Source organism: Oncorhynchus masou, chromosome 15 (genome assembly GCF_036934945.1).
Source record: "Oncorhynchus masou masou isolate Uvic2021 chromosome 15, UVic_Omas_1.1, whole genome shotgun sequence".
Classification (NCBI taxonomy): Eukaryota; Metazoa; Chordata; class Actinopteri; order Salmoniformes; family Salmonidae; genus Oncorhynchus; species Oncorhynchus masou.
In genome coordinates, this window is record NC_088226.1 from 20,816,831 (window position 1) to 20,842,443 (window position 25,613).

The 25,613-nt window shown below is 40.8% G+C and overlaps 2 protein-coding genes across 3 annotated transcripts in view; both read left to right on the plus strand.

Moving 5' to 3' along the window:
* Positions 1-10,453, plus strand: part of fam171a2a (family with sequence similarity 171 member A2a) — a 70,604-nt gene extending 60,151 nt beyond the window's left edge. Inside the window, exons 6-8 of the mRNA XM_064988617.1 lie at positions 2,086-2,199; positions 5,267-5,393; positions 5,827-10,453. Coding sequence (XP_064844689.1) covers positions 2,086-2,199; positions 5,267-5,393; positions 5,827-7,480 — 1,895 coding nt within the window. The 3' untranslated portion in view covers positions 7,481-10,453. The remainder of the gene's footprint in view (positions 1-2,085; positions 2,200-5,266; positions 5,394-5,826) is intronic.
* Positions 10,454-10,898: 445 nt separating this feature from the next.
* Positions 10,899-25,613, plus strand: part of LOC135555849 (synaptogyrin-1-like) — a 34,060-nt gene continuing 19,345 nt past the window's right edge. Inside the window, exon 1 of one of the 2 annotated variants that reach the window (XM_064988618.1) lies at positions 10,899-11,514. In XM_064988618.1, coding sequence (XP_064844690.1) covers positions 11,401-11,514 — 114 coding nt within the window. In that variant the 5' untranslated portion in view covers positions 10,899-11,400. The remainder of the gene's footprint in view (positions 11,515-25,613) is intronic. The other variant, XM_064988619.1, reaches the window with a different exon arrangement.

Genomic DNA, 25,613 nt, shown 5'->3' on the forward strand with positions numbered 1-25,613 from the left:
TTTCCCCAAGGTGTCTGCAGCATTGTGACGTATTTGTAGGCATATCATTGGAAGATTCAAAATGGTGCGCAAAAGTCAGCTGCAAGTATTTTTCCATGGAATTTAGAGAAGAATGCAAGCCCACGAACGATATGTCAATGAAGAGATATGTGAAAAAACACCTTGAGGATTGATTCCAAACAACGTTTGCCATGTTTCGGTCGATATTATGGAGTTAATTCGGAAAAAGTTTGACGTTGTAGGTGACTGAATTTTCGGTTCGTTTCGGTAGCCAGATGCATGTACAAAACGGAACGATTTCTCCTACACACAGACGCTTTCAGGAAACTGCGCATTTGGTATGTAACTGAGTCTCCTCATTGAAAACATCCGAAGCTCTTCTCTAAATGCTACTCAAAATGCTAAGCTAGCTTTGCATACTCTTACACAAATTAGTCAATTTCTATGGTTCAAAAGCATATTTTGAAAATCTGAGATGACAGTGTTGTTAAGAAAAGGCTAAGCTTGAGAGCAGACGCATTATTTTCATTTTATTTGCGATTTTCAGAAATCGTTAACGTTATGTGAGCCTGATGTCAATGATCCGGGATGGGGAGTTTCAAGAGGTTAAAACAAGTCAAAATGAGGCTCAGTAGTGTGTGTGGGCTCCACGTGCCTGTATGACCTCCCTACAACGCCTGGGCATGCTCCTGATGAGGTGGCGGATGGTCTCCTAGAGGGATCTCCTCCCAGACCTGGACTAAAGCATCTGCCAACTCCTGGACAGTCTGTGGTGCAAGGTGGTGTTGGTGAATGGAGCAAGACATGATGTCCCAGATGTGCTCAATTGGATTCAGGTCTGGGGAACGGGCGGGCCAGTCCATAGCATCAATGCCTTCCTCTTGCAGGAACTCTTGCTGACACACTCCAGCCACATGAGGTCTAGCATTGTCTTGCATTAGGAGGAACCCAGGGCCAACCGCACCAGCATATGGTTTCACAAGGGGTCTGAGGATCTCATCTCGGTACCTAATGGCAGTCAGACTACCTCTGGCAAGCACATGGAGAGCTGTGCGCCACCCCCCCCCCCCCCCAAAGAAATGCCACCCCACACCATGACTGACACACCTCATGCTGGAGGATGTTGCAGGCAGCAGAACGTTCTCCACGGCGTCTCCATACTCTGTCACATGTGCTCAGTGTGAACCTGCTTTCATCTGTGAAGAGCACAGGGCGCCAGTGGCGAATTTTCCAGTCTTGGTGTTCTCTGGCAAATGCCAAATGTCCTGCACGGTGTTGGGCTGTAAGCACAACACCCACCTGTGGACGTCAGGCCCTCATACCACCCTCATGGAGTCTGTTTCTGACCGTTTGAGCAGACACATTAACATTTGTGGCCTGCCGGAGGTCATTTTGCAGGGCTCTGGCAGTGCTCCTCCTTGCACAAAGGCGGAGGTAGCGGTCCTGCTGCTGGGTTGTTGCCCTCCTACGGCCTCCTCCACGTCTCCTGATGTACTGGCCTGTCTCCTGGTAGCGCCTCCATGCTCTGGACACTACGCTGACAGACACAGCAAACCTTCTTGCCTCAGCTCGCATTGATGTGCCATCCTGGATGAGCTGCACTACCTGAGCCACTTGTGTGGGTTGTAGACTCATGCTACCACTAGAGTGAAAGCACCGCCAGCATTCAAAAGTGACCAAAACATCAGCCAGGAAGCATAGGAACTGAGAAGTGGTCTGTGGTCACCACCTGCAGAATCACTCCTTTATTGGAGGTCTTGCTAATTGCCTATAATTTCCACCTGTTGTCTATTCCATTTGCACAACAGCATGTGAAATGTATTGTCAATTAGTGTTGCTTCCTAATTGGACAGTTTGATTTCACAGAAGTGTGATTGACTTGGAGTTACATTGTGTTGTTTAAGTGTTAAGTGTTCCCTTTATTTGTATATATTTTCAGTTTTGGGAATATATTTTGGAGTGATAAGTATCTTAATGGAAATCTACACACACATCTCTTAAATTGTTAAGGAAGTTGACGTACAATGTTTAATGTAATTCCTACTCTGCTACTAACTAATTCTGCCCTCATGCTGATTTCAACAGGACTCTGGGTCAGGAAAGGTACCGGATACATCAAGAAAGAAGGAGCACAGCTGACATGGAGTTTTGTGGCCAACCAGCTAGGATATTGGCTGGCTGCCTTTCCCTCAACCACAGGTACAGTAACTATGTCCAGAGATGGGCAGTATTTCCGTTACATGTATTTGAAATATGTAGTTAAATTACTTCTGAGTATTTTGCTATTTGTATTACAATGGGCTGAATTACACTCCACTGTATTTTGGAACAAGATACTTTCGAGAGCTGTAATTTGTATTTTCAAAAATACTTTTCTATACCAGTTTTTTTATTTGTTTATAGCTGTTTACAATTTTGTGTCTCCCTTTCACCCTGCATTGGTATCAGAAGTCTTATGGCACTATAATTTTGCTATGTTCATTTAGGTAATTTAGCATTCTTATCCAGTGACTTACAGTCCCTGCATTCAACTAATCTAGATAAACAGCATATCACAGTCATAGCAACTAAAACGATTCTGTAACCATGACTGAGAATGTTGTTGCTGCTTGAGCCAACTACTTGCAAATGTATTTTCTTGTTTTAAAATACATAATACATGCAGTTTAATGAAATACATTTAAAAATACAAGTATTTCATAATTTATTTTTGATACAATTACAAAATACCATAAAAATATTTGTATTTTGTGATTTTCTTTTTGACTATGTCAACAATGTCTTTCTACAGCCCCACTGTAGGCCACCTACTGGCGGCCCTTGGGTAATGTTATTTGGCCCCCTAAGTTTTCTAAGCAAAAATAAATTGTTTTTCATTTTGGAAATCCAAAGTATTCCCACACATAATAGAGAGACATATGTGATTGTATACAAATGTATGCAAGGTTTGAACCTTGAACCTTTTGAGGTCAATTTGCAGTCTACTGATTATTTCTAATTATTTTAGACCATCTGCTAAATTTTTAAAAAAAAACGTCCCGCTGCTAAATCTAGTTGGTGATGCCTGTCTTAAGGCTATGTCAATATGAGATAGACATTGAATAATGAACACTAGTTGGTGCACTCTTGCGAAGAAACTGTGTAGCTCGGGGTTGTGGTCTGTCCATTACAAAGCTTTTTATAGGGAGTCCTGTTGCAGACTTGGCCCATCCTAGTATCTTATTTATCACTGTAACACATTTCTGTGAATTTACTGCTAAACATTTTGTTAGCTATTGTAATTCTATATTAATGTACAGTACTCTAAAGAGCAATGCATTATGGGGGCTCAATGGCATTTCGCTACACTGCGGTAAAATTACAGTAGAGTACTGTATTACCTGTTTTGCTGTATATTTACAGCAGCATAATGTGAATGATGGTATATTGTGGGAAAATGTTGTGGGCGGGGAAAGAATCTTGGTCTATTTAAAATATTTAAAAGCATTCCTTGTAATACACTATTTGTTGCACCCATTAGTGAGAACACTGTGCACCATAGAATACACTAACATACCGTATTTTTGGAATCTAAAAACCTTGACTAATGTGCTGCCAGGAATTTACTGTAGGACAGTACTAGATTGTATTTTTGGAATCTAAAACCTGTTCCGGTAATCTACAGTAAAGGAACAATACTTGGCTCATTAGCATATTCCGAGGCATGCCTTGTAAGTAGCTATATTTTTTGCACCCGTTAGTAAGAATACTGTACCATCTGAACTAATATGTGGTAGTAGTGCACTAACAATTGAATGTGTATAGGGACAGGTCAGAGTGGCAGCAAGTCTTAAACCTTTACTGTTTGAGTGTTTTGCCAAGTCTGTTTTGCCCTGTAATCTATCGATGTTATGTTTGATACCGGCGTTCCGAGATGTACCACTTTATCAGAAGCACATGATCAATGACGTCCAAAACTTCATTTTTTTTGTCGAACAACCACCTGATTGGTTTTGGTAGAAGACGTCATCTATATAAGTTGTCTGTTCTAAATGATTTTCACCAGCAGGTGCCACTGGTGTACACTGTGTTGATCAAAGCCTATGAACCTGTTTTTGACACAATTGGCTGGAAAAGCCTCAATGCTACGAGAAGCTTCGTTTCCCGCCCACTACTGTAATCACGGACAGTTTGGAAGCCTTTGTTTAGGCCTCTACAAGTGCAAGTGATATAAATCACCAAATATTCATAAATATGCTGTAATATACACCTACCTAGCAGCCAACCTGCTTGCACCAATCCCATGTAATTGCAGTACAATACCAATATTACGTTTACAGTCGCATTTACTTTCTTACTGTACTGTATCGTAGCTCTGATATTACAGTAACTTACAGGAACCTAGTAGCAAGTTACTGTGAATATTACAGTAATGTACTTGGCACTAGCCAGATCTGGGCAAAGATACATCAAAAGTTATCTTGTTACAAATAGAAAATATCTTGAAGACCAATGTATCCTTAACTACAACAACATTCTCAGTAACAGTTACAGAAACATTTTACTTGCAATGACTGTGATATGTGTTTTGTTTAATGACTGTAAGTTGCTCTGGACAGAAAAGTCTGCTAATGACCCAAATGTCAATTTTAAAAAGGAACACATGCAAAGCAAACTGCTGGGTATTATTCTAGTGAGTTCCACACTCAAACTATTTGTTTGGGGTGGAGCTCATTAGAATAATACCCAGCAGTGTGTTGCAATTGTTAATTTTTACATTTACATTTTGGTAATTCATTCATCCAAAGTGACTTACAGTGACTGCATTAAACAAGAATGTTGTTGTAATTAAGCGGGCTACTTGCAGGTTTATTTTTGTATTAGAAAATACAAATACATGTATTATAATTAAACTGTTACAAAATACAGGAATTGTACTTCAGGCCAGTGAAATACAAATGATTGGTATTGAAATACCTAACAGATATACTGCCCATCATTGGCGCTAGCTGCCTGCACTGTAAATCTGCAACAGTTTACCAACCACTACACTTCCAGTAATGCACGGTAAATTTGGGAAAGACAGCATGTAGCTGTAGTCAGGTGTAACAGTAATATTCTGTACATTTGTGTTTCAGTAAAGGTCCTGTAAATCTACAGTAATTTACTGGCTTCTGTGCTGACAGTATTTTACTGTAGATTTACAATAAGCAACAGGCTACTGTGCTGCCAGTAATTTACTATAGAAATTACAGGAAATGTTTTACAGTGCACCCCTATGTTGCAGGCTCAGCTTTGAACCCCATGGGCCTGCGAGACATCACCACCTACCACACCATCTTCCTCCTAACCATACTGGGCTCCATGGCTCTGCTGGTGCTGGTGCTGCTCTGTCTGCTGCTCTATTACTGCAGGTTGGTATCAGGCCCAACTCAGGTCCTGGCGTATTCAGTCCCAGTGTGGCACATTTTTGTTCCAACCCAGCACTAGTTTTGAACTAGCTACTCTGAGTCATCAAGCACCAGGTTAAGGGTAAATTCCATTTAAATTCCAGTCACTTCAGGAAATACACTGAAATTACAATGCCAATTCTCTTCAATGCATTTCAACAAGGAAAATGTGGAACTACTTTCTGAATTGAAATGGAATTGACCCCAACCCTGTCAGGCACTTGCTTAGTTGAATCAGTGGCGTTATTACTGGCCTGGGTCTAAAGTGTAAAATAAAAATATAACCAATCCGGGACTATTTGTTGTTTAATTTCCTGTTTACAGGGAGTCAAATATGATACATGGATGCGTGTGTTTGGTTGCATTCTCCCTTTAATCCTTCCCTGTTTTGTTTTAGGCGGAGATGTCTGAAACCACGGCAGCAATACCGTCACGGCAAGATGCATGTCTCCTCCGGCATGGACGGCTCCAAAAGAGATCAATGCACCTCCATGTCCCACCTCAACCTCATCAGCTCAGGCCACATCCACATCGACACAGCTTCCTCCACCGGGGGTGACCCAGACGCCCTCAAATCAGACCTGTCCTCCACGCGGGATCTCCACAGCTCCAGGGAGGATTTCTTCCGGCACACGCCCCCAGGAAAGGCCCAGCGCCACTCCAAGGTGAACACGGACAGTATCACCAAACGTGGCGGTGGGGAGAGTTTTCCCATGAAGGTGACAACACGCTCTACTAACACTAACAACTTGGACCCTCAGCTGCTGCTCCACAACGACACCCGCAGCTTCAGCTCAGCGGAGGATAATACCCATGATCCTCGACGTCGCCACAATCACAACGCCAATGACAACCAGGCTTACTCCTCAGATCCACCATCTCCACCACCTTTACTGCCTCCCTTCGCCGGGCACTACCAGGAGTACTCTGGCCTGCCCCCGGAGTACTCAGCGTCCCAGACCGGGGACCTCTTAGCCAGGCCCAACTCTCTAAACACCCAGCCCGGCCAGCTCATCTTCTGCCACTCCATGGACCAGATGAAGGAGAGCATGTACCGGAGTGTGGTGCCCACGCTGGTCATCCCGGCCCACTACATGCGCCTGTCGTCTGACCTGTCGGCTGTGGAGCAGGCCTTGGAGAGGCAGCAACAGATGCAGCATGACATGGAGGGAATCCAGGTTAGCATGACTCTGCCCAGGCAGCAGGGACAGGTATACCAGAATCAGCAGCAGAAACCACAGAACCAGCAACAACGGAATCATCAACAAGAAGACGAGGAAGGGGAAGAACCAGGCCAGCAGAGGGAGGACTCAGAAGGACACTCCAACTGGGCCTCGGACTCTAACGCGGCTCCAGTCCACATCCCGGTCCTGTTCAATGACAACACCATATCTCAGATGAACGGAGAGCTGCAGGCGCTGACGGAGAAGAAGCTTCTGGAGCTGGGGGTGAAACCGCACCCCCGGGCCTGGTTCGTCTCCCTGGACGGTCGCTCCAACTCGCTGGTTCGCCACTCCTACATCGAGCTGGGGGGAGACACTCTCAGCATCCCTGGAGGAGGGGGGGGTGGAGGAGCCATGGGAAGTCATCATGACAACCGAGTAGACGTCGCTCGTGAAGCCAACATGAAGCAGCGGAAGGGAAAGGAGGAGAGGAAGGCCAAGGAAGCAAAGGAGGCTGCAGCTGCGGTTGAGAGGAAGGGTCACGCAGGGAAGACCTATACTAAACTCCCCTGCATCGACACCACAGACCCCCCCAGCAGCAGCAGCGAGAGCCAGGCTGCCATGTACTCTCCAGAGGACAATTCTCTGGCACCGCTGCTGGATGAGGCCACGGAGACGACCCCCCGTGGGGGCACGTTCCCCCGGAAGAGCCGTAGCCAGGATAACAGCGCCCGGACCAGTACCACCACTACCACCAGCGAGGTGACATGCAGGGACTCAGCCACCAGCCCCGAGGATGGGGAGGATGCCGATGATAAAGACGAGGAGGGGAACAAGAAGAGTCCCTGGCAGAAGCGCGAGGAGAGACCCCTCATGATATGGAAGTAAGATATACTGAGGGCTCTCAGGGAACATTGAGCTACAAGAGAACAGGGGGAGAAAAACCACTGTGTCAATGAACGCCTAATTTCTGACTGTGTCCCTTGTAGATTCTCTACAGAAAGAAGAGCAGAGAATATGAGAGTTTGTCTTGGAGAACCAAGAGAAAGACGTGTGTGAAAGGGATTATGAAGTGAGAATGGAAATCAAATAAAGAAGCACAATTGTCACATGAGTCGAGAAAGGACCAGGTGTTTTGAAGACCCACATTTGCTTGTAGTCATCACGGAGATTAGTAGCTATATCTGCATCTCTAAAAACATCACTGAGATCGGTAGCTATATCCGTATCTCTAGAAATTTCACATGGCTGTGGATTTATTTATTTTTAAAATCATGATCCCTAAGCATGTGGATGGGAACAAATGGGAGAGGGTACAAATGGGAGAGTTCCTCTGACTGGTTGGTATCCTGAGATTCTTGCGAAATGCTCAACAATGTTTTTCTCCACTATGCTGTTTGTAGAATTCCTTGGAAATGTTACCTATCTGATTTTGCTGTTACCTTAGCATTAACCTCAAGTCATTTTTACAGACCTTTTGGGAGGTGTCAGCTGGCCAAACAGAAACTTTTGATTCCTATGGAAAACCAAGACTGTCGGCCAGAATTGGAATGAATTAGTATATATTTTTTTCAACTCTTTAATCTTGTTTTTTTAACAGATTAGATGGCCTTCTTTTTATGACTGAGTGGTACTTAATGTCATTGAGGAGTCAGATCAATGTATTAAACATTGGGAAAAAGGTTGCTGTTGTGTTTGTGAAATCCTAATAAGTAAGTCCTAGAACCCAGGGTTTACAACAATGTTGTTGTTTCATTTTGTACTAATGGCAGAAAACCACCTCCACGTTACTATCACTGAAGCCTGGAGAATAATGCAAACTGTTTTGCGTTGCCATTTTCCTTACTGACAGAAAATGTTAGTCATGTTTTGTTCTTCCTTTACTAACCTGCTGACCTGGTGACTTGTAACATTAAAATCTATGGAAGCATGTACCTGACAAAATTATTTGAAATGTTCTTTAAGCAGTATGGCTGGAAACAAATTAGAGCATCACAGAAAGGTTTGCTAGAACATTTTTGTTAGCTTAGCATTGCAAGTCTGTACCTTTTGTTGCAATATCAATTTAAAGTCAGACATGGATTGGATGATACCGACATGTAAGACATTAGCTTAAAAAAACAGAATAATTGGGTATTATTGCAAACTTGAAAGATGTTGTGAAAGGAAAAGACACTGAGTTGACTGAGTGGAAATCACAATGACCTAATGTTCCCATAAACTGTCCCATATTATATTGTCAGTAATCTCCACTGGCTCATATTCTCAAAACATCTAATCATTAGCCTTCAGATCAATAAGACAGGAATCCATCCAGGTTTTCTCAGACCTAAAAATGTCCAACAAATCACACCAAACAATTAGTCTCTTAAGTGCCTTTTTTTAGCATAAAAAAATAATGGCTTGGATTCAAGGCCTGGGTATGTTAACCCAGCAGTTGTACCATTGTACAACCATTCAGAAAGCAACTGGCTAAATTTGGGGTTTAACACATACTCTGTAACATGGTTTTCTCATTATTTTCAGGTTAAGATATTGAGTCATACACAATGTTAAGCTATCGCTAGCTAATCAACTTTGATTTAAACAAACAGTACACAACCTTGATGATCAGGGGTCATTTGAAGGCAATCAAGCCATACACACACTATCAGGTTTATGAAGTCCAGTTGAAGTTCTATCACGTTGCCTTGTGGACTAACAACAGCACGGCCTAAAGGAAATCAGGTGTAAGGCCTTGCTTAAGATGCACAGCAATGGTCCTCTTCATTTCAAACCTGCATTGTCACAATCCCTGTTTTAAACCCACTGTTTTGGGGGGGATAACAACACTGTCACTGCTCTCTCTCCCTCTCTCCCCCCTTTCTCCATTCAAAAGTATGTGAATGACTCTTGAAAATCTCTTTTTAAAGTTTGACACTTTCCACATTTTGAGTTACTGAGTTGATACAAGTATGTGAAGTGGTTTCCCTGTGGTTTGAGACTCAATATTACAACAAACATGCATGTTCCTCTTCTCATAAGCATTTGTGCAGTTGTGGTCTTTTTTCAGCTTCTCTCAACTTCAAAAGGGTTTGATGTTTTAAGCTTGCAGAATTGAGCCACCTGTCTCTGTGAATTAACCAGCTCAGCTCTGATATGGAATCTCCTTAGACTATTTCAGAGAGAGATGTTATGTTTGTTTCTTTTTTGGGGGCCAGGGTATGTTTTTGGGATGAAGTTAACATCCAATGTCATTTTAAGGGATGAGGTTGGCACATGAACACTACTAGTTATATTGGCCCTACGAAGCACTACTGAATAGTGTGTTCTATGTGGCGTCATCAGAAAGTGACATCAGAAATTGTTCTGAGGACAAGGATAATACTGGTGTTTGACGTCTATAAACAAGACAGTCAGAGCTTTGAAAGTGTGTCAAGTCTCTCCACCCCTGTCAGTGCAGAGCAAGCCACTGATGAAACTACCCATATTAGCAAGTGCAGCATCTGTGAATTCGGACAAATCACAGCCTACCACACGATGGTGTGATTGCTGGAAACAGTGTAAATTGGGTGTGTTGTGTTCTGATTTAAATATGACTTGAGAAAGTTATTTTTGTTTACTTTTTTTTTTTTACAGTTATTTTTATATGTGAATGCCTGGCTAATCTTAATTCCTATAGGCCTACTGTTTGAGTGCTTATACAAGGTCAGTTGTTGTCTCCTAGGCAACAGACAGAGGGGTGATGTGCTGTTGATGGTAAACTGGTGCCACCTCCTTTCCCCCTCAGATCTATATTTCTGAGGCAAATCTTTGCTAACTTTTATTGCTTGTTATTAATAATGTTAATATACAATCCAATAATTAAAGCATTTAACAAGTCATCTGCGTGCTTGGAATATGTACCATGTGCGTGGCATCAGCAGCTCACATGTTTTTCTATGCATTTATTGTCCTAATGTCATTCAGTTAGCTTTGAAGAAAAAGCAATAGGCTTATAAATCTATCTTTTTTTGTGGTAATGTCACAATTTCTCATGAAATATAATTTTACATTGGGATTTGCAGGCGGCTCTTTAGGCCCTGGACTAAAAACTCAGTCTGTAAACTACTTGAACATACATTCTAGATTTATAACCAACACAATACATAGTCATTAACAATTTTTGCCTAGTGAGAGCCACTGCCAATAGTTATCCGCCAGGTGGCATAGGCCTCTCCTACACCGTAGACTGGGGAGACGAACAGATGGAGCAAAGCAGTTGATCCCATTTGTAAATCAGGAAGAGATCGCTGATTATCCATGCATATATTGAATATGTGAGCCTGTAGTGAGTGGGCTTGTGTTTCTCCCCACTTCAAGTTCCAGCGTGTGCGTTTCTTTTTAAATAGTGATTTTTTTTTTTCTGTTATTGAATAAGATCATGTTTTCTGTCAGGAGCGCGCCTGTGATTGTCGAGAGAGTGCGCGTCAAAAAATTTGACTGCGCCGTATGCGCGCGCTACTCACAAGAAATGCTTGTCTGCTCGGCTTATTTCTCTCCACCTTTCAGATGAGAAAGGGCTATATAGGGAGAAGGGGAAGAGGTTGTTTAGGGAAATAAATTAGCCTCAAAACCACAGAAAGCAGCCACGGGTGGAAGACTTTGGATTGGCAAAGGGGCAGAGCAGATACTAGAATACATTAAACCCGAGTCAATCCCGTTCCAACGGGCAGCGTTATAATCATACCAAGGTCAATACACCGAACGAGCGCACAAACCCACGTAATTTAACGTATTAGGCTCGGTACTGAATTCGGAGACGGGGAAATCACCACCAGAAGCTGAAGATGGAGGGGGTGATGCAGGGGATGCAAGCATACGGAGCGGGGAAGGCTGGAGGAGCCTTCGACCCTTTGACGTTCTTTCAACAGCCTCAAACTATCCTTCGGCTTGTGTGCTGGGTGAGTGGTCATGTTTTGTGTTGTTTAATTGAGCATGTCGTTTTAATAATAATTCGGGCATCTGTGTGTGTACAGCAAAATATCTACAAACATTCGAGAAATGTGTAGGATTTAAAAGCAAACCGATTGATTCCTAGGCAATCTGTTAACCCCATAGGTAAGGCTATTTACCCTGTTTACGCACACATTTGAGTGGAAGGGCGTTAATGGGGCGCACAGAATAAATATTGTTTTCAGACTATCATAATATTTGACTACTGACTATAGCTACCTTGTCTTGAAAACCATTTGTCTTCAATTAAAATGTTATGGCTACCAATAAAAGACCCCTATTTTATAGACTACTAAATGTCAGTTAAAGTGGCAATCAGTAGTTCAAACAATTCAAAGCCACACACCCAGCCACTATTACCCCAAAAAGCTGAGGAATGGAGCTGGAGTAATGTAACCACTCTCAAATTCATAGACGGAGCTATGGATCCAAGGACTGACCATCCATACTATTAACATTCTAGTTTTAACCATGTTTTGAGGGTATTGAGTGTTTGTTTACATGTACTTTGTTTACAAACATTGGAGTAAAAAAGCATATTTTGGGGTAAGACAGTTGAACTAAGCTCATATGGTATTTCTAAGTTTTACTGTTCAAGAATCAATGGGTACATATCAATAATTTGTTTGTCCAAAAATGGATGTAGCAACTGCAGATTGCCCCTTTTAACAGGCTGCGTTTACACAGGCCAACCTGGAATCAGGGGTAGACGTAACATAGTAAATCAAAATCCGGGACATTGAAATAAGCATGATTTGTTACTAATTTGTCGATGTCATCTATTTCGAATGATATATTACGAATTACAATTCGTGTGATATTTTACGACTTGCAATTAATACAATGTGTTACGAATTTGCAATATTTATGATACCAATTCCAATTTGTTGTGGCTAACATTAGCTAGGTAGCTAGCTAGGTGGCTAACGTTAAGGATTGGGTTAAGTGTAACCTGTGTGAAATTGCTAGCTAATTAGCGGTGCACGCATTTCAATCAGTGACATCACTCACTCTGAGACCTTGAAGTAGTTGTTTCCCTTGCTCTGCAAGGGCCATATTTTGTGGAGCAATAGGTAACAATGCTTTGTGGGAGGCAGTTGTTGATGTCTTCAGAGGGTCCTTTGTTCGAGCCCGTTGGGGTGAGGAGAGGGATGTAAGCAACACTTATGTTGGTGCCCGATCACTGGTTGCGGCGGAAAAGGAAGTTGTCAAAGGTGGAGGAGTAATTTTAACTGGTGTGAAATGACTAGCTGGTTAGTGGTGCACGTTAATAGCATTTCAATCGGTGACATCACTCGCTCTGAGACCTTGAAGAAGTTGTTTCCCTTGCTCTGCAAGGGCTGCGGCTTTTGTGGAGCAATAGGTAACAATGCTTCGTGGGAGGCAGTTGTTGATGTGTTCACAGGGTCCCGGATTCGAGCCCAGGTTGGGGAGAGGAGAGGGATGGAATCAGCACTGTTACATAAGGATGGGGTTAAGGATTGGAGTTGGGTTAGCTAACATGCTAAATAAACTTAGCAAAAAAAGAAATGTCCTTTCACTGTCAACTGCATTTATTTTCAGCACACTTAACATGTGTAAATATGTGTATGAAAATAACAAGATTCAATAACAACTGAGACATAAACTGAACAAGTTCCACAGACATGTGACTAACATAAATTGAATAATGTGTCCCTAAAAAAAGGGGGGGGTTGTACAGCGCCCGCTTACAAAAGCATACAAACATTTTCCAACCAAGTAGAGGAGTCCCGAAAGTCAGAAATAACGATAAAATGAATCACTTACCTTTGAAGATCTTCAGCTACACAAATGTTTGTTTTGTTTCGATAAAGTTCCTCTTTATATCCCAAAAACTCGTGTTTTGTTGGCGCGTTTTGTTCAGTAATTCACTGGCTCAAAGGCGGTCAAAACAATCAGACAAATACATCCTAATAGTACCTGTAAAGTTAGTTAAAACATGTCAAACAATGTTTATAATTAATCCTCAGGTTGTCAATTGTCTAAATAATCGATAATATTTTACCCGGACAATAGTGTATTCAATAGAAAGGAAAAAGAACGAAGGGCGTGCAAACCAGCACTACACGCTTCCCCAATCCCCTCACAGAAAGATCAAATTTTTCTTCATTTTTCAGAAAACAAGCTTGAAACAATGTCTAAAGACTGTTGACATCTAGTGGAAGCCATAGGAACTACAATCTGGGTCCTAACCCATTAGATACTCAGGAATTCAATTGAAAACCACCCACATCAAAAATATCCCACTTACTGGATGGATTTTCCTAAGGTTTTCTTTTTCTTTGCATTCTTTTTAATAATTGTTTTATTTTTATTATTAAACATGTTTTATTTATTTGTAATAATGACAATTACAACAATACTGAATGAACACTATTTTGAACTTAATATAATACATCAATAAAATCCATTTAGCCTCAAATAAATAATGAAACATGTTCAATTTGGTTTAAATAATGCAAAAACAAAGTGGTGGAGAATAAAGTAAAAGTGCAATATGTGCCATGTAAAAAGCTAACATTTAAGTTCCTTGCTCAGAACATGAGAACATATGAAAGCTGGTGGTTCCTTTTAACATGAGTCTTCAATATTCCCAGGTAATAATTTTTAGGTTGTAGTTATTATAGTAACTATTGGACCATTTCTCTCTATACCATTTGTATTTCATATACCTTTGACTATTGAATGTTCTTACAGGCACTTTAATATTGCCAGTGTAACAGTATAGCTTCCGTCCCTCTCCTTGCCACTACCTGGGCTCAAACCAGGAACATATCGACAACAGCCACCCTCGAAGCATCGTTACCCATCGCTCCACAAAAGCCGCGGAACAACTACTCCAAGTCTCAGAGCGAGTGATGTCACCGATTGAAACGCTATTAGCGCGCACCCCGCTAACGAGCTAGCCATTTCACATCGGTTACACCAGCCTAATCTCGGGAGTTGATAGGCTTGAGGTCATAAACAGCTCAATGCTTGAAGCATTGCGAAGAGCTGCTGGCAAATCGCACGAAAGTGCTGTTTGAATGAATGCGTATGAGCCTGTTGCTGCCTACCATCGCTCAGTCAGACTGCTCTATCATATATCAAATCATAGACTTAATTATAACATAATACACAGAAATAACATTAATATAGTAGAATCCGGAAACTATAATTTCGAAAAACAATGAAACAGTGAAATACGGAACTGTTCCGTATTTTATCTAATGGGTGTCAAAATATTGCTGTTACATTGTACAACCTTCAATGTTATGTCATAATTGCGTAAAATTCTGGCAAATTAGTTCACAATGAGCCAGGCGGCCCAAACTGTTGCATGTACCCAGATTCTGCGGGCAATGAACGGAAGAGAAGTGACACAATTTCACCTGGTTAATATTCCCTGCTAATCTGGATTTATTTTAGCTAAATATGCAGTTTTAAAAATATATACTTCTGTGTATTGATTTTTTTTAAAGACATTGATGTTTATGGTTAGGTACAGTCTTTTTTTTGTGCGCTTTTGTTAAATCATCCCCCGTTTGGCGAAGTTGGCTGTCTTTGTTAGGAAGAAATAGTCTTCACACAGTTCGCAACGAGCCAGGCGGCCCAAACTGCTGCATATAACCTGACTCTGTTGCAAGAGAAGTGACACAATTTCCCTAGTTAAAATAAATTAATGTTAGCAGGCAATATTAACTAAATATACAGGTTTAAAAATATATACTTGTGTATTGAATTTAAGAAAGGCATTGATGTTTATAGTTAGGTATATGTTGGAGCAACGACAGTCCTTCGAATGCGCACCGCATTGATTATATGCAACGCAGGACATGCTAGGTAAACTAGTAATATCATCAACCATGTGTAGTTAACTAGTGATTATGATTGATTGATTTTTATAAGATAAGTTTAATGCTAGCTAGAAACTTACCTTGGCTTCTTACTGCATTCGCGTAACAGGCAGGCTCCTCGTGGAGTGCAATGTAAGGCAGGTGGTTAGAGCGTTGGACCAGTTAACCGTAAGGTTTCAAGATTGAATCCCCAAGCTGACTAGGTAAAAATCTGTCGTTCTGCCCCTGAACAAGGCAGTTAACCTCTCTGGGATATGTGGGACGGTAGCGTCCGAACTGGCCAACATCCAGTGAAAACGCAGAGCGCCAAATTCAAATAAATTACTATAAAATTTAAACTTTTATTAAATCACACATTCAATATACCAAATTAAAGCTCCACTGGTTGTGAATCCAGCAATGTGTCAGATTTCTAAAATGCTTCATGGCAAAAGCAAACGATGATATTATCTGAGGATGGCACCCAAGCAAACAAACACAGACCATCATATTTCAACCCTCCAGGCGTGACACAAAATGCAGAAATGAAGATATAATTCATGCCTTACCTCTGACGTGCTTCTTCTGTTGGCACTCCAATATGTCCCATAAACATCACAAATGGTCCTTTTATTCAATTAATTCCGTCAATATATATCCAAAATGTCCATTTATGTGGCGTGTTTGAAGTTACCTGTAAGCTTTGTCCAAACATTTCAAACTATTTTTTTGTAATACAACTTCAGGTATTTATTCACGTAAGTAATCAATAAAATTGAAGACTGGATGATCTGTGTTCAATACCGGAGGAAAACGATGTGTAGCATGCTTTCAGGTCACGCGGCTCTAGCAAAGAGGACACTTCCCTCGAGCCTCGTTCTGAACATGGCTACTTCTTCATTTCTCAAAGGAAAAACCTCAACCAATTTCTAAAGACTGTTGACATCCAGTGGAAGTGATAGGAACTGCAAGAAGGTCCCTTAGAAATCTGGATTCCCAATGAAAACTTATTGAAAAGAGAGTGACCTCAAAAAAAAAACTCTGGGTTTCGCATGCCAAATAAGTTCTGTTATAGTCACATACATGATTCAAACAGTTTTAGAAATTTCAGAGTGTTTTCTATCCAAATCTACTAATAATATGCATATCTTTGCTTCTGGGCATGAGTAGCAGGCAGTTTAATTTGGGCACGCTTTTCACCAGAATTCCGAATGCAGCCCCCTATCCTAGAGAAGTTAACCCACCGTTCCGAGGCCGTCATTGAAAATAAGAATGTGTTCTTAACTGACTTGCCTAGTTAAATAAAGGTGTAAATAAAATTTACAAATCGGCCAAATCGGTGTCCAAACATACCGATTTCCGATTGTTATGAAAACTTGAAATCAGCCCTAATTAATCGGCCATTCCAATTAATTGGTCGACCTCTAGTCTGTACCAAAACAATTTGAGCTTCTACTTCTACTTAAATTCACCTTTCCAGAAACAAGTGTCTAATGTCGTGGCTGAATCAGAATTAGTTAGGTAACATTGATCAATAAGATGTGTTATTTACATAATAATGCTTATGTGATATTTGTCATTAGGATGTTTTCTTTTGGATAATACTGTTGGCAGTTGCATTTTCCTCTCTCTTCTCCAGGGCTTAGTCACTAGGGGCCCAGAGAGGGGAGAGGTCAGGCTTGTGTTCATATGTCAATGTATCTGTTAAACCATGTGATGCTATGAAGAATATCAGAAGGGGAGGAGGACAGAATGGAGGCTTGTCTTCTTATGGGAATGTGTCTGTAACTATTGTATGTCCCCTCTGAGGTTGCCCTTATCTTGACCTAGTATATGACCTAAGAGGCTCACTGTCTCCGTGAGCTTATCCAGGAGGGTTTGTATTTGAGATGGGAGTATCTAGAATTGACAATTGATGGTACCAAGAATGTGATTAGAATCACGTCTAAAGAGACCAAACTGAACGATAATTTATAGCTAATGCTATCTAGCTATGGGATACTCACCTTTCAAGTAAAATGTTCTTTGTGAACTGTTCCTGAGATTTGTGTTTCGTCATGTGAGTTGAGATCGGTGTGTGTCTTGGCTATAAATTATACTAAGAATTGTTTCGAAAGCTCTCTCAGAGAATTAATTTATAGACACTGAATTGATCTGAGAGTCACCGGGCTATGGTGAAGCTCATATATAATTAAAGATGGACTTTATAATATAACTCTGACTTGTGTGTGTGGTTTGCTCTCTCAATGCTTAGTAATACAGGAAATTATCACGACACTCACCGTTGCCGCTTGCTATAGACCACCCTCTGCCCCCAGATGTGCCCTGGACTCCATATGTGAATTGATTGCCCCCATCTATCTTTTGAGCTCGCGCTGCTAGGTGACCTAAACTGGGACATGCTTAACACCCCAGCCATCCTACAATCTAAGCTTGATGCCCTCAATATCACACAAATTATCAATGAACCTACCAGGTACAACCCCAAATCCGTAAACATGGACACCCTCATAGATATCATCGTAACTAACCTGCCCTCCAAATACACCTCTGCTGTTTTCAACCAAGATCTCAGCGATCATTGCCTGCATCCGTAATGGTTCTGTGGTCAAACGACCACCCCTCTTCACAGTCAAACACTCCCTAAACACTTCAGCGAACAGGCCTTTCTAATTGATCTGGTATCCTGGAATGACATTGACCTCACCTCACTCAGTAGAGGATGCCTGGTTATTCTTCAAAAGTGCCTTCCTTAAATAAGCATGCTCCATTCAAAAAATTTAGAATCAGAAATAGATATAGCCCTTGGCTCACTCCAGACCTGTCTGCCCTTGACCAGCACAAAAACATCCTGTGGCGTTCTGCATTCGCATCAAATAGCCCTTGTGATATGCAACTTTTCAGGGAAGTTCGGATCCAATATACACAGGCAGTTAGGAAAGTTAAGGCTAGTGTTTTCAAGCATAAATTTGCATCCTGTAGTACAAACTCAAAAAAGTTCTGGGACACTGTAAAGTCCATGGAGAATAAGAGCGCCTCCCCCCAGCTGCCCGCTGCACTGAGGCTAGGAAATACTGTCACTACTGATAAATCCACAATAATTGAGAATTTCAAAAAGCATTTTTCTACAGCTGACCATGCTTTCCACCTGGCTACCCCTACCCCGGTCAACAACCCTGCGCTCCCCACAGCAACTCGCCCAAATATCCCCCACTTCTCCTTCACCCAAATCCAGATAGCTGATGTTCTGAAAGAGCTGCAAAATCTGGACCCCTACAAATCAGCCGGGCTAGACAATCTGGACCCTCTCTTTCTAAAATTATCTGCCCGAAATTGTTGCAACCCCTATTACTAGCCTCTTCAACATCTTTTTTTGTATCGTCCAAAGATTGGAAAGCTTCCGCGGTCATCCCCCTTTTCAAGGGGGGAGACAATCTAGACCCAAACTGCTACAAACCTATATCTATTCTACCCTGCCATTCTAAGGTCTTTAAAAGCCAAGTTAATTAGGTGGCAGTATTTTCATGTCCGGATGAAAAGCGTGCCCAAAGTAAACTGCCTGCTACTCAGGTGCAGAAGCTAGGGATATGCATATTATCAGTGGATTTGGATAGAAAACACTCTGAAGTTTCTAAAACTGTTTGAATAATGTCTGTGAGTATAACAGAACTGATTTGGCAAGTGAAACCCCGAGCACAATCCATCCAGGGTTATTTTCTTTGAGGTCAATCTGTTTTCCATAATTTTTCTATGGTAAGCCCTTTTTAATAGGAATCTGGTTGCAGTTCCTATGGCTTCCACTAGATGTCAACAGTCTTTAGAAATTGGTTGATGTTTTTCTTTTGAAAAATGAAGAAGTAGCCCTGTTATTTCCATGTGTCACTCCAGGTGGACTCTAGTCTTTTGGTGCGTGCGACCTGGAACGCACTTCACTTTGTTTTCGTCCGGTAATGAACACAGTTTATCTCGTCTTAAATTGTATCGATTATTTAAGTTTTACGATACCTAAGTTTGGTTTAGGAACGTTGTTTGAAATGTTTGGACCAAGTTTACAGGTACAGTGCCTTGCGAAAGTATTCGGCCCCCTTGAACTTTGCGACCTTTTGCCACATTTCACAGTGCAGGTGCATTTATACGGAGACTTGATTACACACAGGTGGATTGTATTTATCATCATTAGTCATTTAGGTCAACATTGGATCATTCAGAGATCCTCACTGAACTTCTGGAGAGAGTTTGCTGCACTGAAAGTAAAGGGGCTGAATAATTTTGCACGCCCAATTTTTCAGTTTTTGATTTGTTAAAAAATTTGAAATATCCAATAAATGTCGTTCCACTTCATGATTGTGTCCCACTTGTTGTTGATTCTTCACAAAAAATACAGTTTTATATCTTTATGTTTGAAGCCTGAAATGTGGCACTGTAACTTATTAGATACTTTGTAGTCATGTTGGGTGAGTTGGAACCGGTGTATTTTCTGAATCAAGCGTGCCAAATAAATTGACATTTTGGAGATATAAAGAAGGAATTTATCAAACAAAATGACCATTTGTGATGTTTCTGGAACATTTTGGAGTGCCAACAGAAGATGACCTTCAAAGGTAAGGTATGAATTATATCGTTATTTCTGAGTTTTGTGTCGCACCTGGCTGGTTGAAATGTAATTTTCATATGTTTGTATGCGGGGTGCTGTCCTCAGATAATCTTATGGTATGCTTTCACCTTTTTGAAATTTGACACTGCAGCTTGGTTAACAAGAAGTTAAGCTTTATTTTGATGTATTATACATGTATGCTTTGTGAATTTTTATTATGAGTATTTCTGTTTTTGAATTTGGCGCGCTGCAATTTAACTGGATGTTGTCAAATCAATCCCGTTACCGGGATCTGAGCGGGAAGGGATCACTAATTAACAGATTACTGACCTCCCTCACTAGCTTTAAGCACCAACTGTAAGAGCAGCTCACAGATCACTGTACCTAGCTCATCTTTAAATAGCCCATCCAATCTACCTCATCCCCATACTGTATTGATTTATTTATTTATCTTGCTCCTTTGCACTCAAGTATCTCTACTTGCACATTCATCTTTTGCACAATCTACCATTCCAGTGTTTAATTGCTATATTGTAATTACTTCGCCACCATGACCTATTTATTGCCTTACCTCTCTTATCCTACCTCATTTGCACATGCTGTTTATAGATTTTTCTACTGTATTATTATTGTATGTTTGTTTATTCCATGTGTAACTGTTGTTGTATGTGTCAAACTGCTTTGCTTTATTTTGTTCAGGTCGCAGTTGCAAATGAGAACTTGTTCTCAACTAGCCTACCTGATAAAAAACAAAACAAAAATTTAAATGTCCACTTTGGCCACAATGAATGGATTTTTTTAGGGGGCATTATTGTCATACAAGGGAGCATTGACGGGCCATCAATGCCACCAGGGAATCCGAGCCCTGGTAACCATACCAAATGTAACCTATAAAACTAATTTGAGAGGCCCTAATTTTTGTTTACTATGTTACGTCTAGTCTGAGACCAACCTGCACAGGCAGCTCAATTCTGATATTATTTTTTTCTCACTAATAGGTCTTTTGACCAATCAGATCAGCTTTGTAAGAGAGCTGACGTGTAAAGATCTGATTGGTCAAAAGACCATTACTGGCAAAATATTAGAATTGGTCTGTCTGTGTAATTGTAGACAGGCTATTTTTGGAACCATCTCAGAACTCAGTAAACAAGAATGGAAGGATTTTCAGTCTGACACATTGATTTCCTCTCGTTAAAGGGAGATTTCGGGATTTTGAAAATAAGCATGCTAGTAGATATCCATATACTTATTGCGCTAACACAAGTTAGCATTGGCTCTCAAAATTACCTCTAACTTCCTTCATACTGGACACAGAGACATAACAATGGTATCCACAAGTTAATCTGACTAGATAAAGGGCTTCATTGCCAAAATCCCAAACTATCCCTTTAATGTTATTGTTATTATGGGACTCTTTGTGCACAATTAGTAGTGACAAGGCCTTTGTAGGCTAGTATTTACAAAGACAATGATCAGCAAGCTTAGGATTTAAAGAGTTAGTAAGGACAAGGCTTTGTAGGCTGTGATTACAAGCTCAGGTACAGTGGCGGCACGAGCCTGGAGCCTCGTCAGTGTCTGCGGACCGTCAGGTTCAATCACTGGAGCCAAATATTCCTGTCTGCTATAGGCTAGGTTCAATTACAGGGGTGGCAGGTAGCCTAGTTGTTTAGAGCGTTGGACTGGTAACCGGAAGGTTGCATGATCGAATCCCCGAGCTGACAATGTAAAAATCTGTCATTCTGCCCCTGAGCATGGAAGCTAACCCACTGTTCCTAGGCTGCCATTGAAAATAAGAATTTGTTCTTAACTGACTATCCTAGTTAAATAAAGGTTTTTAAAAAATGTTCAGGTTCTCAGGCCCTTAATGTTGCAAACAGATGTAAATGGCATGAAGGCTGTTATTTTGTATCTGAACTAACTAGAGAGACAAAAATAATACATTTTCTCTTGTTCTGGTGTTTCATTTAGATCTGAGAAATGACTTGCATAATGAATGATGTTTCCAAATAGTCCTAATCAATAACTGTAGTAATCAATAGCCAAGCCTAAAATACAGCATCTCTCAAGAGTGTGTGTCTCTGTGATATGTGTGAGTGCAGGGATGGAAAAAATTGACAAAATATCATAAAGATCAATATTAAAATAAACTAAAAAATGCTTGTAGTTTGAAATGTATTTAATTAAAAACATTCATTTGGTATTTTTAAATACAGAAATAAATTTGCAAGTAGCCAGCGTAAACAACAAGAACATTCTCAGTAATGGTTACAGAAACAGTTTACTTGCTATCACTGTGATTTGTGGTTTATCTAGATTAATTGATTGCAGGGACTGTAAATCACTGGATAAGAGTGTGTCTGCTAAATGGCCTAAATGTATATGTGAAAATGAGCATACCTAAATTAACTGCAGAGCACACTGGGTATTATTATTATTAGCCTTTTTGGGGAGGGGGAAGGAGTACATTAGAATAATACCTAGCATGCTTTGCAATTGTTCATATTTACATCTACATGTATATTTAGTTCATTTAGCAGATGCTCTTGTCATACCATAGTGCCATCAGACTTCTGATACCAATGCAGGGTGAAAGGGGAACCACAAAATGGTGCGCCGGTGTAGAAAAGTATTTTGCATTTTGAAAATACAAATTGCAACTCTTGGAAGTATCTTGTTACAAAATACATTGTCGTGTAACCCAGTGCAATACAAATGACAAAATAATCTGAAATAATTTAAATACATGTAACAAATACTGTGTGTGTCTGTCTGTCAAGCATAGTGATTAGAGAAAAGGTGTACAACACTATATAGGACTGCAGCATATTTGATGTTCGTCAGATTGGGGAGGGAACTCCAATGATCATGGAGGTTTTATTCCTCATTCAGCTACGATCCAGAAACCTGCTTTCACGAATACTAAGGCAAAACAAAGATGGACACCAACACATTTGTCTTGGTGGAGAGATCTGCCATTGTATATCAAGAAAGGGAATGTAAGCTCAGCCACTCCCATTTTAAAGTCTGCCATTGTAGCCCTCCGTGCTGTGGTGATGATAGGTTAGTATTAACTTGCTGGATCTGCTGCGTTGGCATGACGACTGTCAGAGACCACCGGCAAGATGTCACCGGCAAGCACACTCATGAGAAAGGGATGCAGGGAGGGAGGAATGGGGACAAATAAGAGGAGACTTGCTCACGACACAAGTATGTTATTTACCAGAGGAAGGGGATAGTGACGGTCTTCAGAATGGCTGGATCTTTTATATCATGGCAACCTTGTAACTAGGGGTGTTATAAGATGTACAAAACTGTCACGTTACATGACCTATCATCCCCTTTTAGTTCAGCTTTCTTTTCCTTGTCCGATCAAGTGCTGCCTTTTCAGTGTGAAGCCTTTGTCTGAGCAAATAGAATAGTCGTGCTTGCGGGTCATGAGGGAATGTGGAATGAGTTGTCTGTTGTTTTTTTTCTTCATTCCCTGGAAGCAGTCTCTGAATAACATGGTTATTTTTCTCTGCTACTCCTGTTAATGTTGTCACTGGGATCTGTCGAGTGATATTGGGTGATGCATGACGGTGTCCAATTGGGAAATGTCTGTCACCAGATCAGTACAAGCTTTATTGAGCTAATTGATGAAGGGGACCTGGAAATAGAGAAGCATTTTCTTTGGGTGGCTCTCCGGTCCTGGAAGGCTGCAATGTCTGCTACTTTGTCAATGTTGTTACCTTGTAATTAGCAACTGATGCTTAGGTTTGGTAAATCAAGAGAGTGTAGTCTCTATTTAGTCAATGTGTTTAATTAACCAATTAGGCACAGAGGCTCAAATAAATAAATAAATATATACACTTATACCCTATTCACAATACTGAGCAGAGCCGAGCCAAACTCTACTGCACTGGCCTGATGACGCATCCACCATAGTTGATGGAACTGTATTAGACAAGACTGTGTGGGTGGATGGCATGTTCATTCAGATGTCTGAGTCACTATAGCCAGAGCACTATCAGTTCATTTCCACAGTCAGGCTTTGCACCGGTGTTTGGCAGTAATGCTGGGGACATTGGGACAGATTTGAAATGTTCTCCAGCCAAAGAGGAATGTTTGTTTGTTTGTTTGGTTTGTAAGATTAAAAGGTGACGAGGTTTGGATGTTGATCTTTTTTAACTCTGCAGAATGTTGCTAGTCCTGGTCCTTTTGACTCTAGCTTGCTTTCCAAACCATGTTCAGTAGGGAGAATTGTAAAAGAAAATGTGGAGTTACCACCTGGAACTTGTTTTGTTTTACGTTGCAAAATGTTTTGCTACGGTGTGTCCTGCTGAAAGCCACAGACTGTTCATTCTTATGCCACATGGCAAGCGGTACCACTGCACAAAGTTTGGAACCAACAGGACCCTGAACAGCTTCTACCCCCAAGCCATAAGACAACTTAACAAGACTGCTAAATAGCTAATCAAATGGCTACTCGAACTACCTGCGTTTACTTCGTTGTTGTTGTTTCACTAACTCTTTTACACTGACACACACCAACTTTGACACTCACCACATACGTTGCTGCTACTGTTTTATTATCCATCCTGTTGCCTAGTCACTTTACCTCTTCCTATATGTACATGGCCACCTCAATTACCTCGTACCCTTGCACATCGACTCTGTACTGGTACTATATAGCCATGTTATTTTTTTATCTTTATTGTTATTCATTATTCACTGTGTATTTATACCATGTGTCACTATTTAATCTTGTTGGAGAATGACCCGTAAGTATGCATTTCATTTTTAGTATACACCTGTTCTTTACAAAACATGACAAATAAATTTGATTCAATTTTTTTTATTTTAACATGACCCTGATTGATCCGAAATGTTGGTTGACCCTCGTTAAAACTTGTTGGCGTTACCAGGAGACCTAGTGTGCAGGAGTTTCTTTTTCACATATTAACTAGAAGCCAGGGATACCTTAAAATGTGTCAATTTTTGAATGGAAGTCTGAAGTGAATTTTAGTCTTGTGTTGGTAGGATATATATTAATTCCCAGCAGTGGTTGAGGTAATAAGCCAGAAGACTCTGCTGGGACCCGGTGAAATGTGATCTAGTGTTCATGTTTTGGATGCTCTCTGTTATTTTTCAGCTAGCAAATTAATAAAATGTGGTCTGTTTCTTTTTGACAGTTCAAATTGAATGAGTGTGTGTGTGCCATGAGTGTGTGTGTGTGTGTGTGTAATATATATATACACACACACAGTGCCTTGCGAAAGTATTCGGCCCCCTTGAACTTTGCAACCTTTTGCCACATTTCAGGCTTCAAACATAAAGATATAAAACTTTTTTTGTGAAGAATCAACAACAAGTGGGACACAATCATGAAGTGGAATGACATTTATTGGATATTTCAAACTTTTTTAACAAATCATAAACTGAAAAATTGGGCGTGCCAAATTATTCAGCCCCTTTACTTTCAGTGCAGCAAACTCTCTCCAGAAGTTAAGTGAGGATCTCTGAATGATCCAATGTTGACCTAAATGACTAATGATGATAAATACAATCCACCTGTGTGTAATCAAGTCTCCGTATAAATGCACCTGCACTATGATAGTCTCAAAGGTCCGTTAAAAGC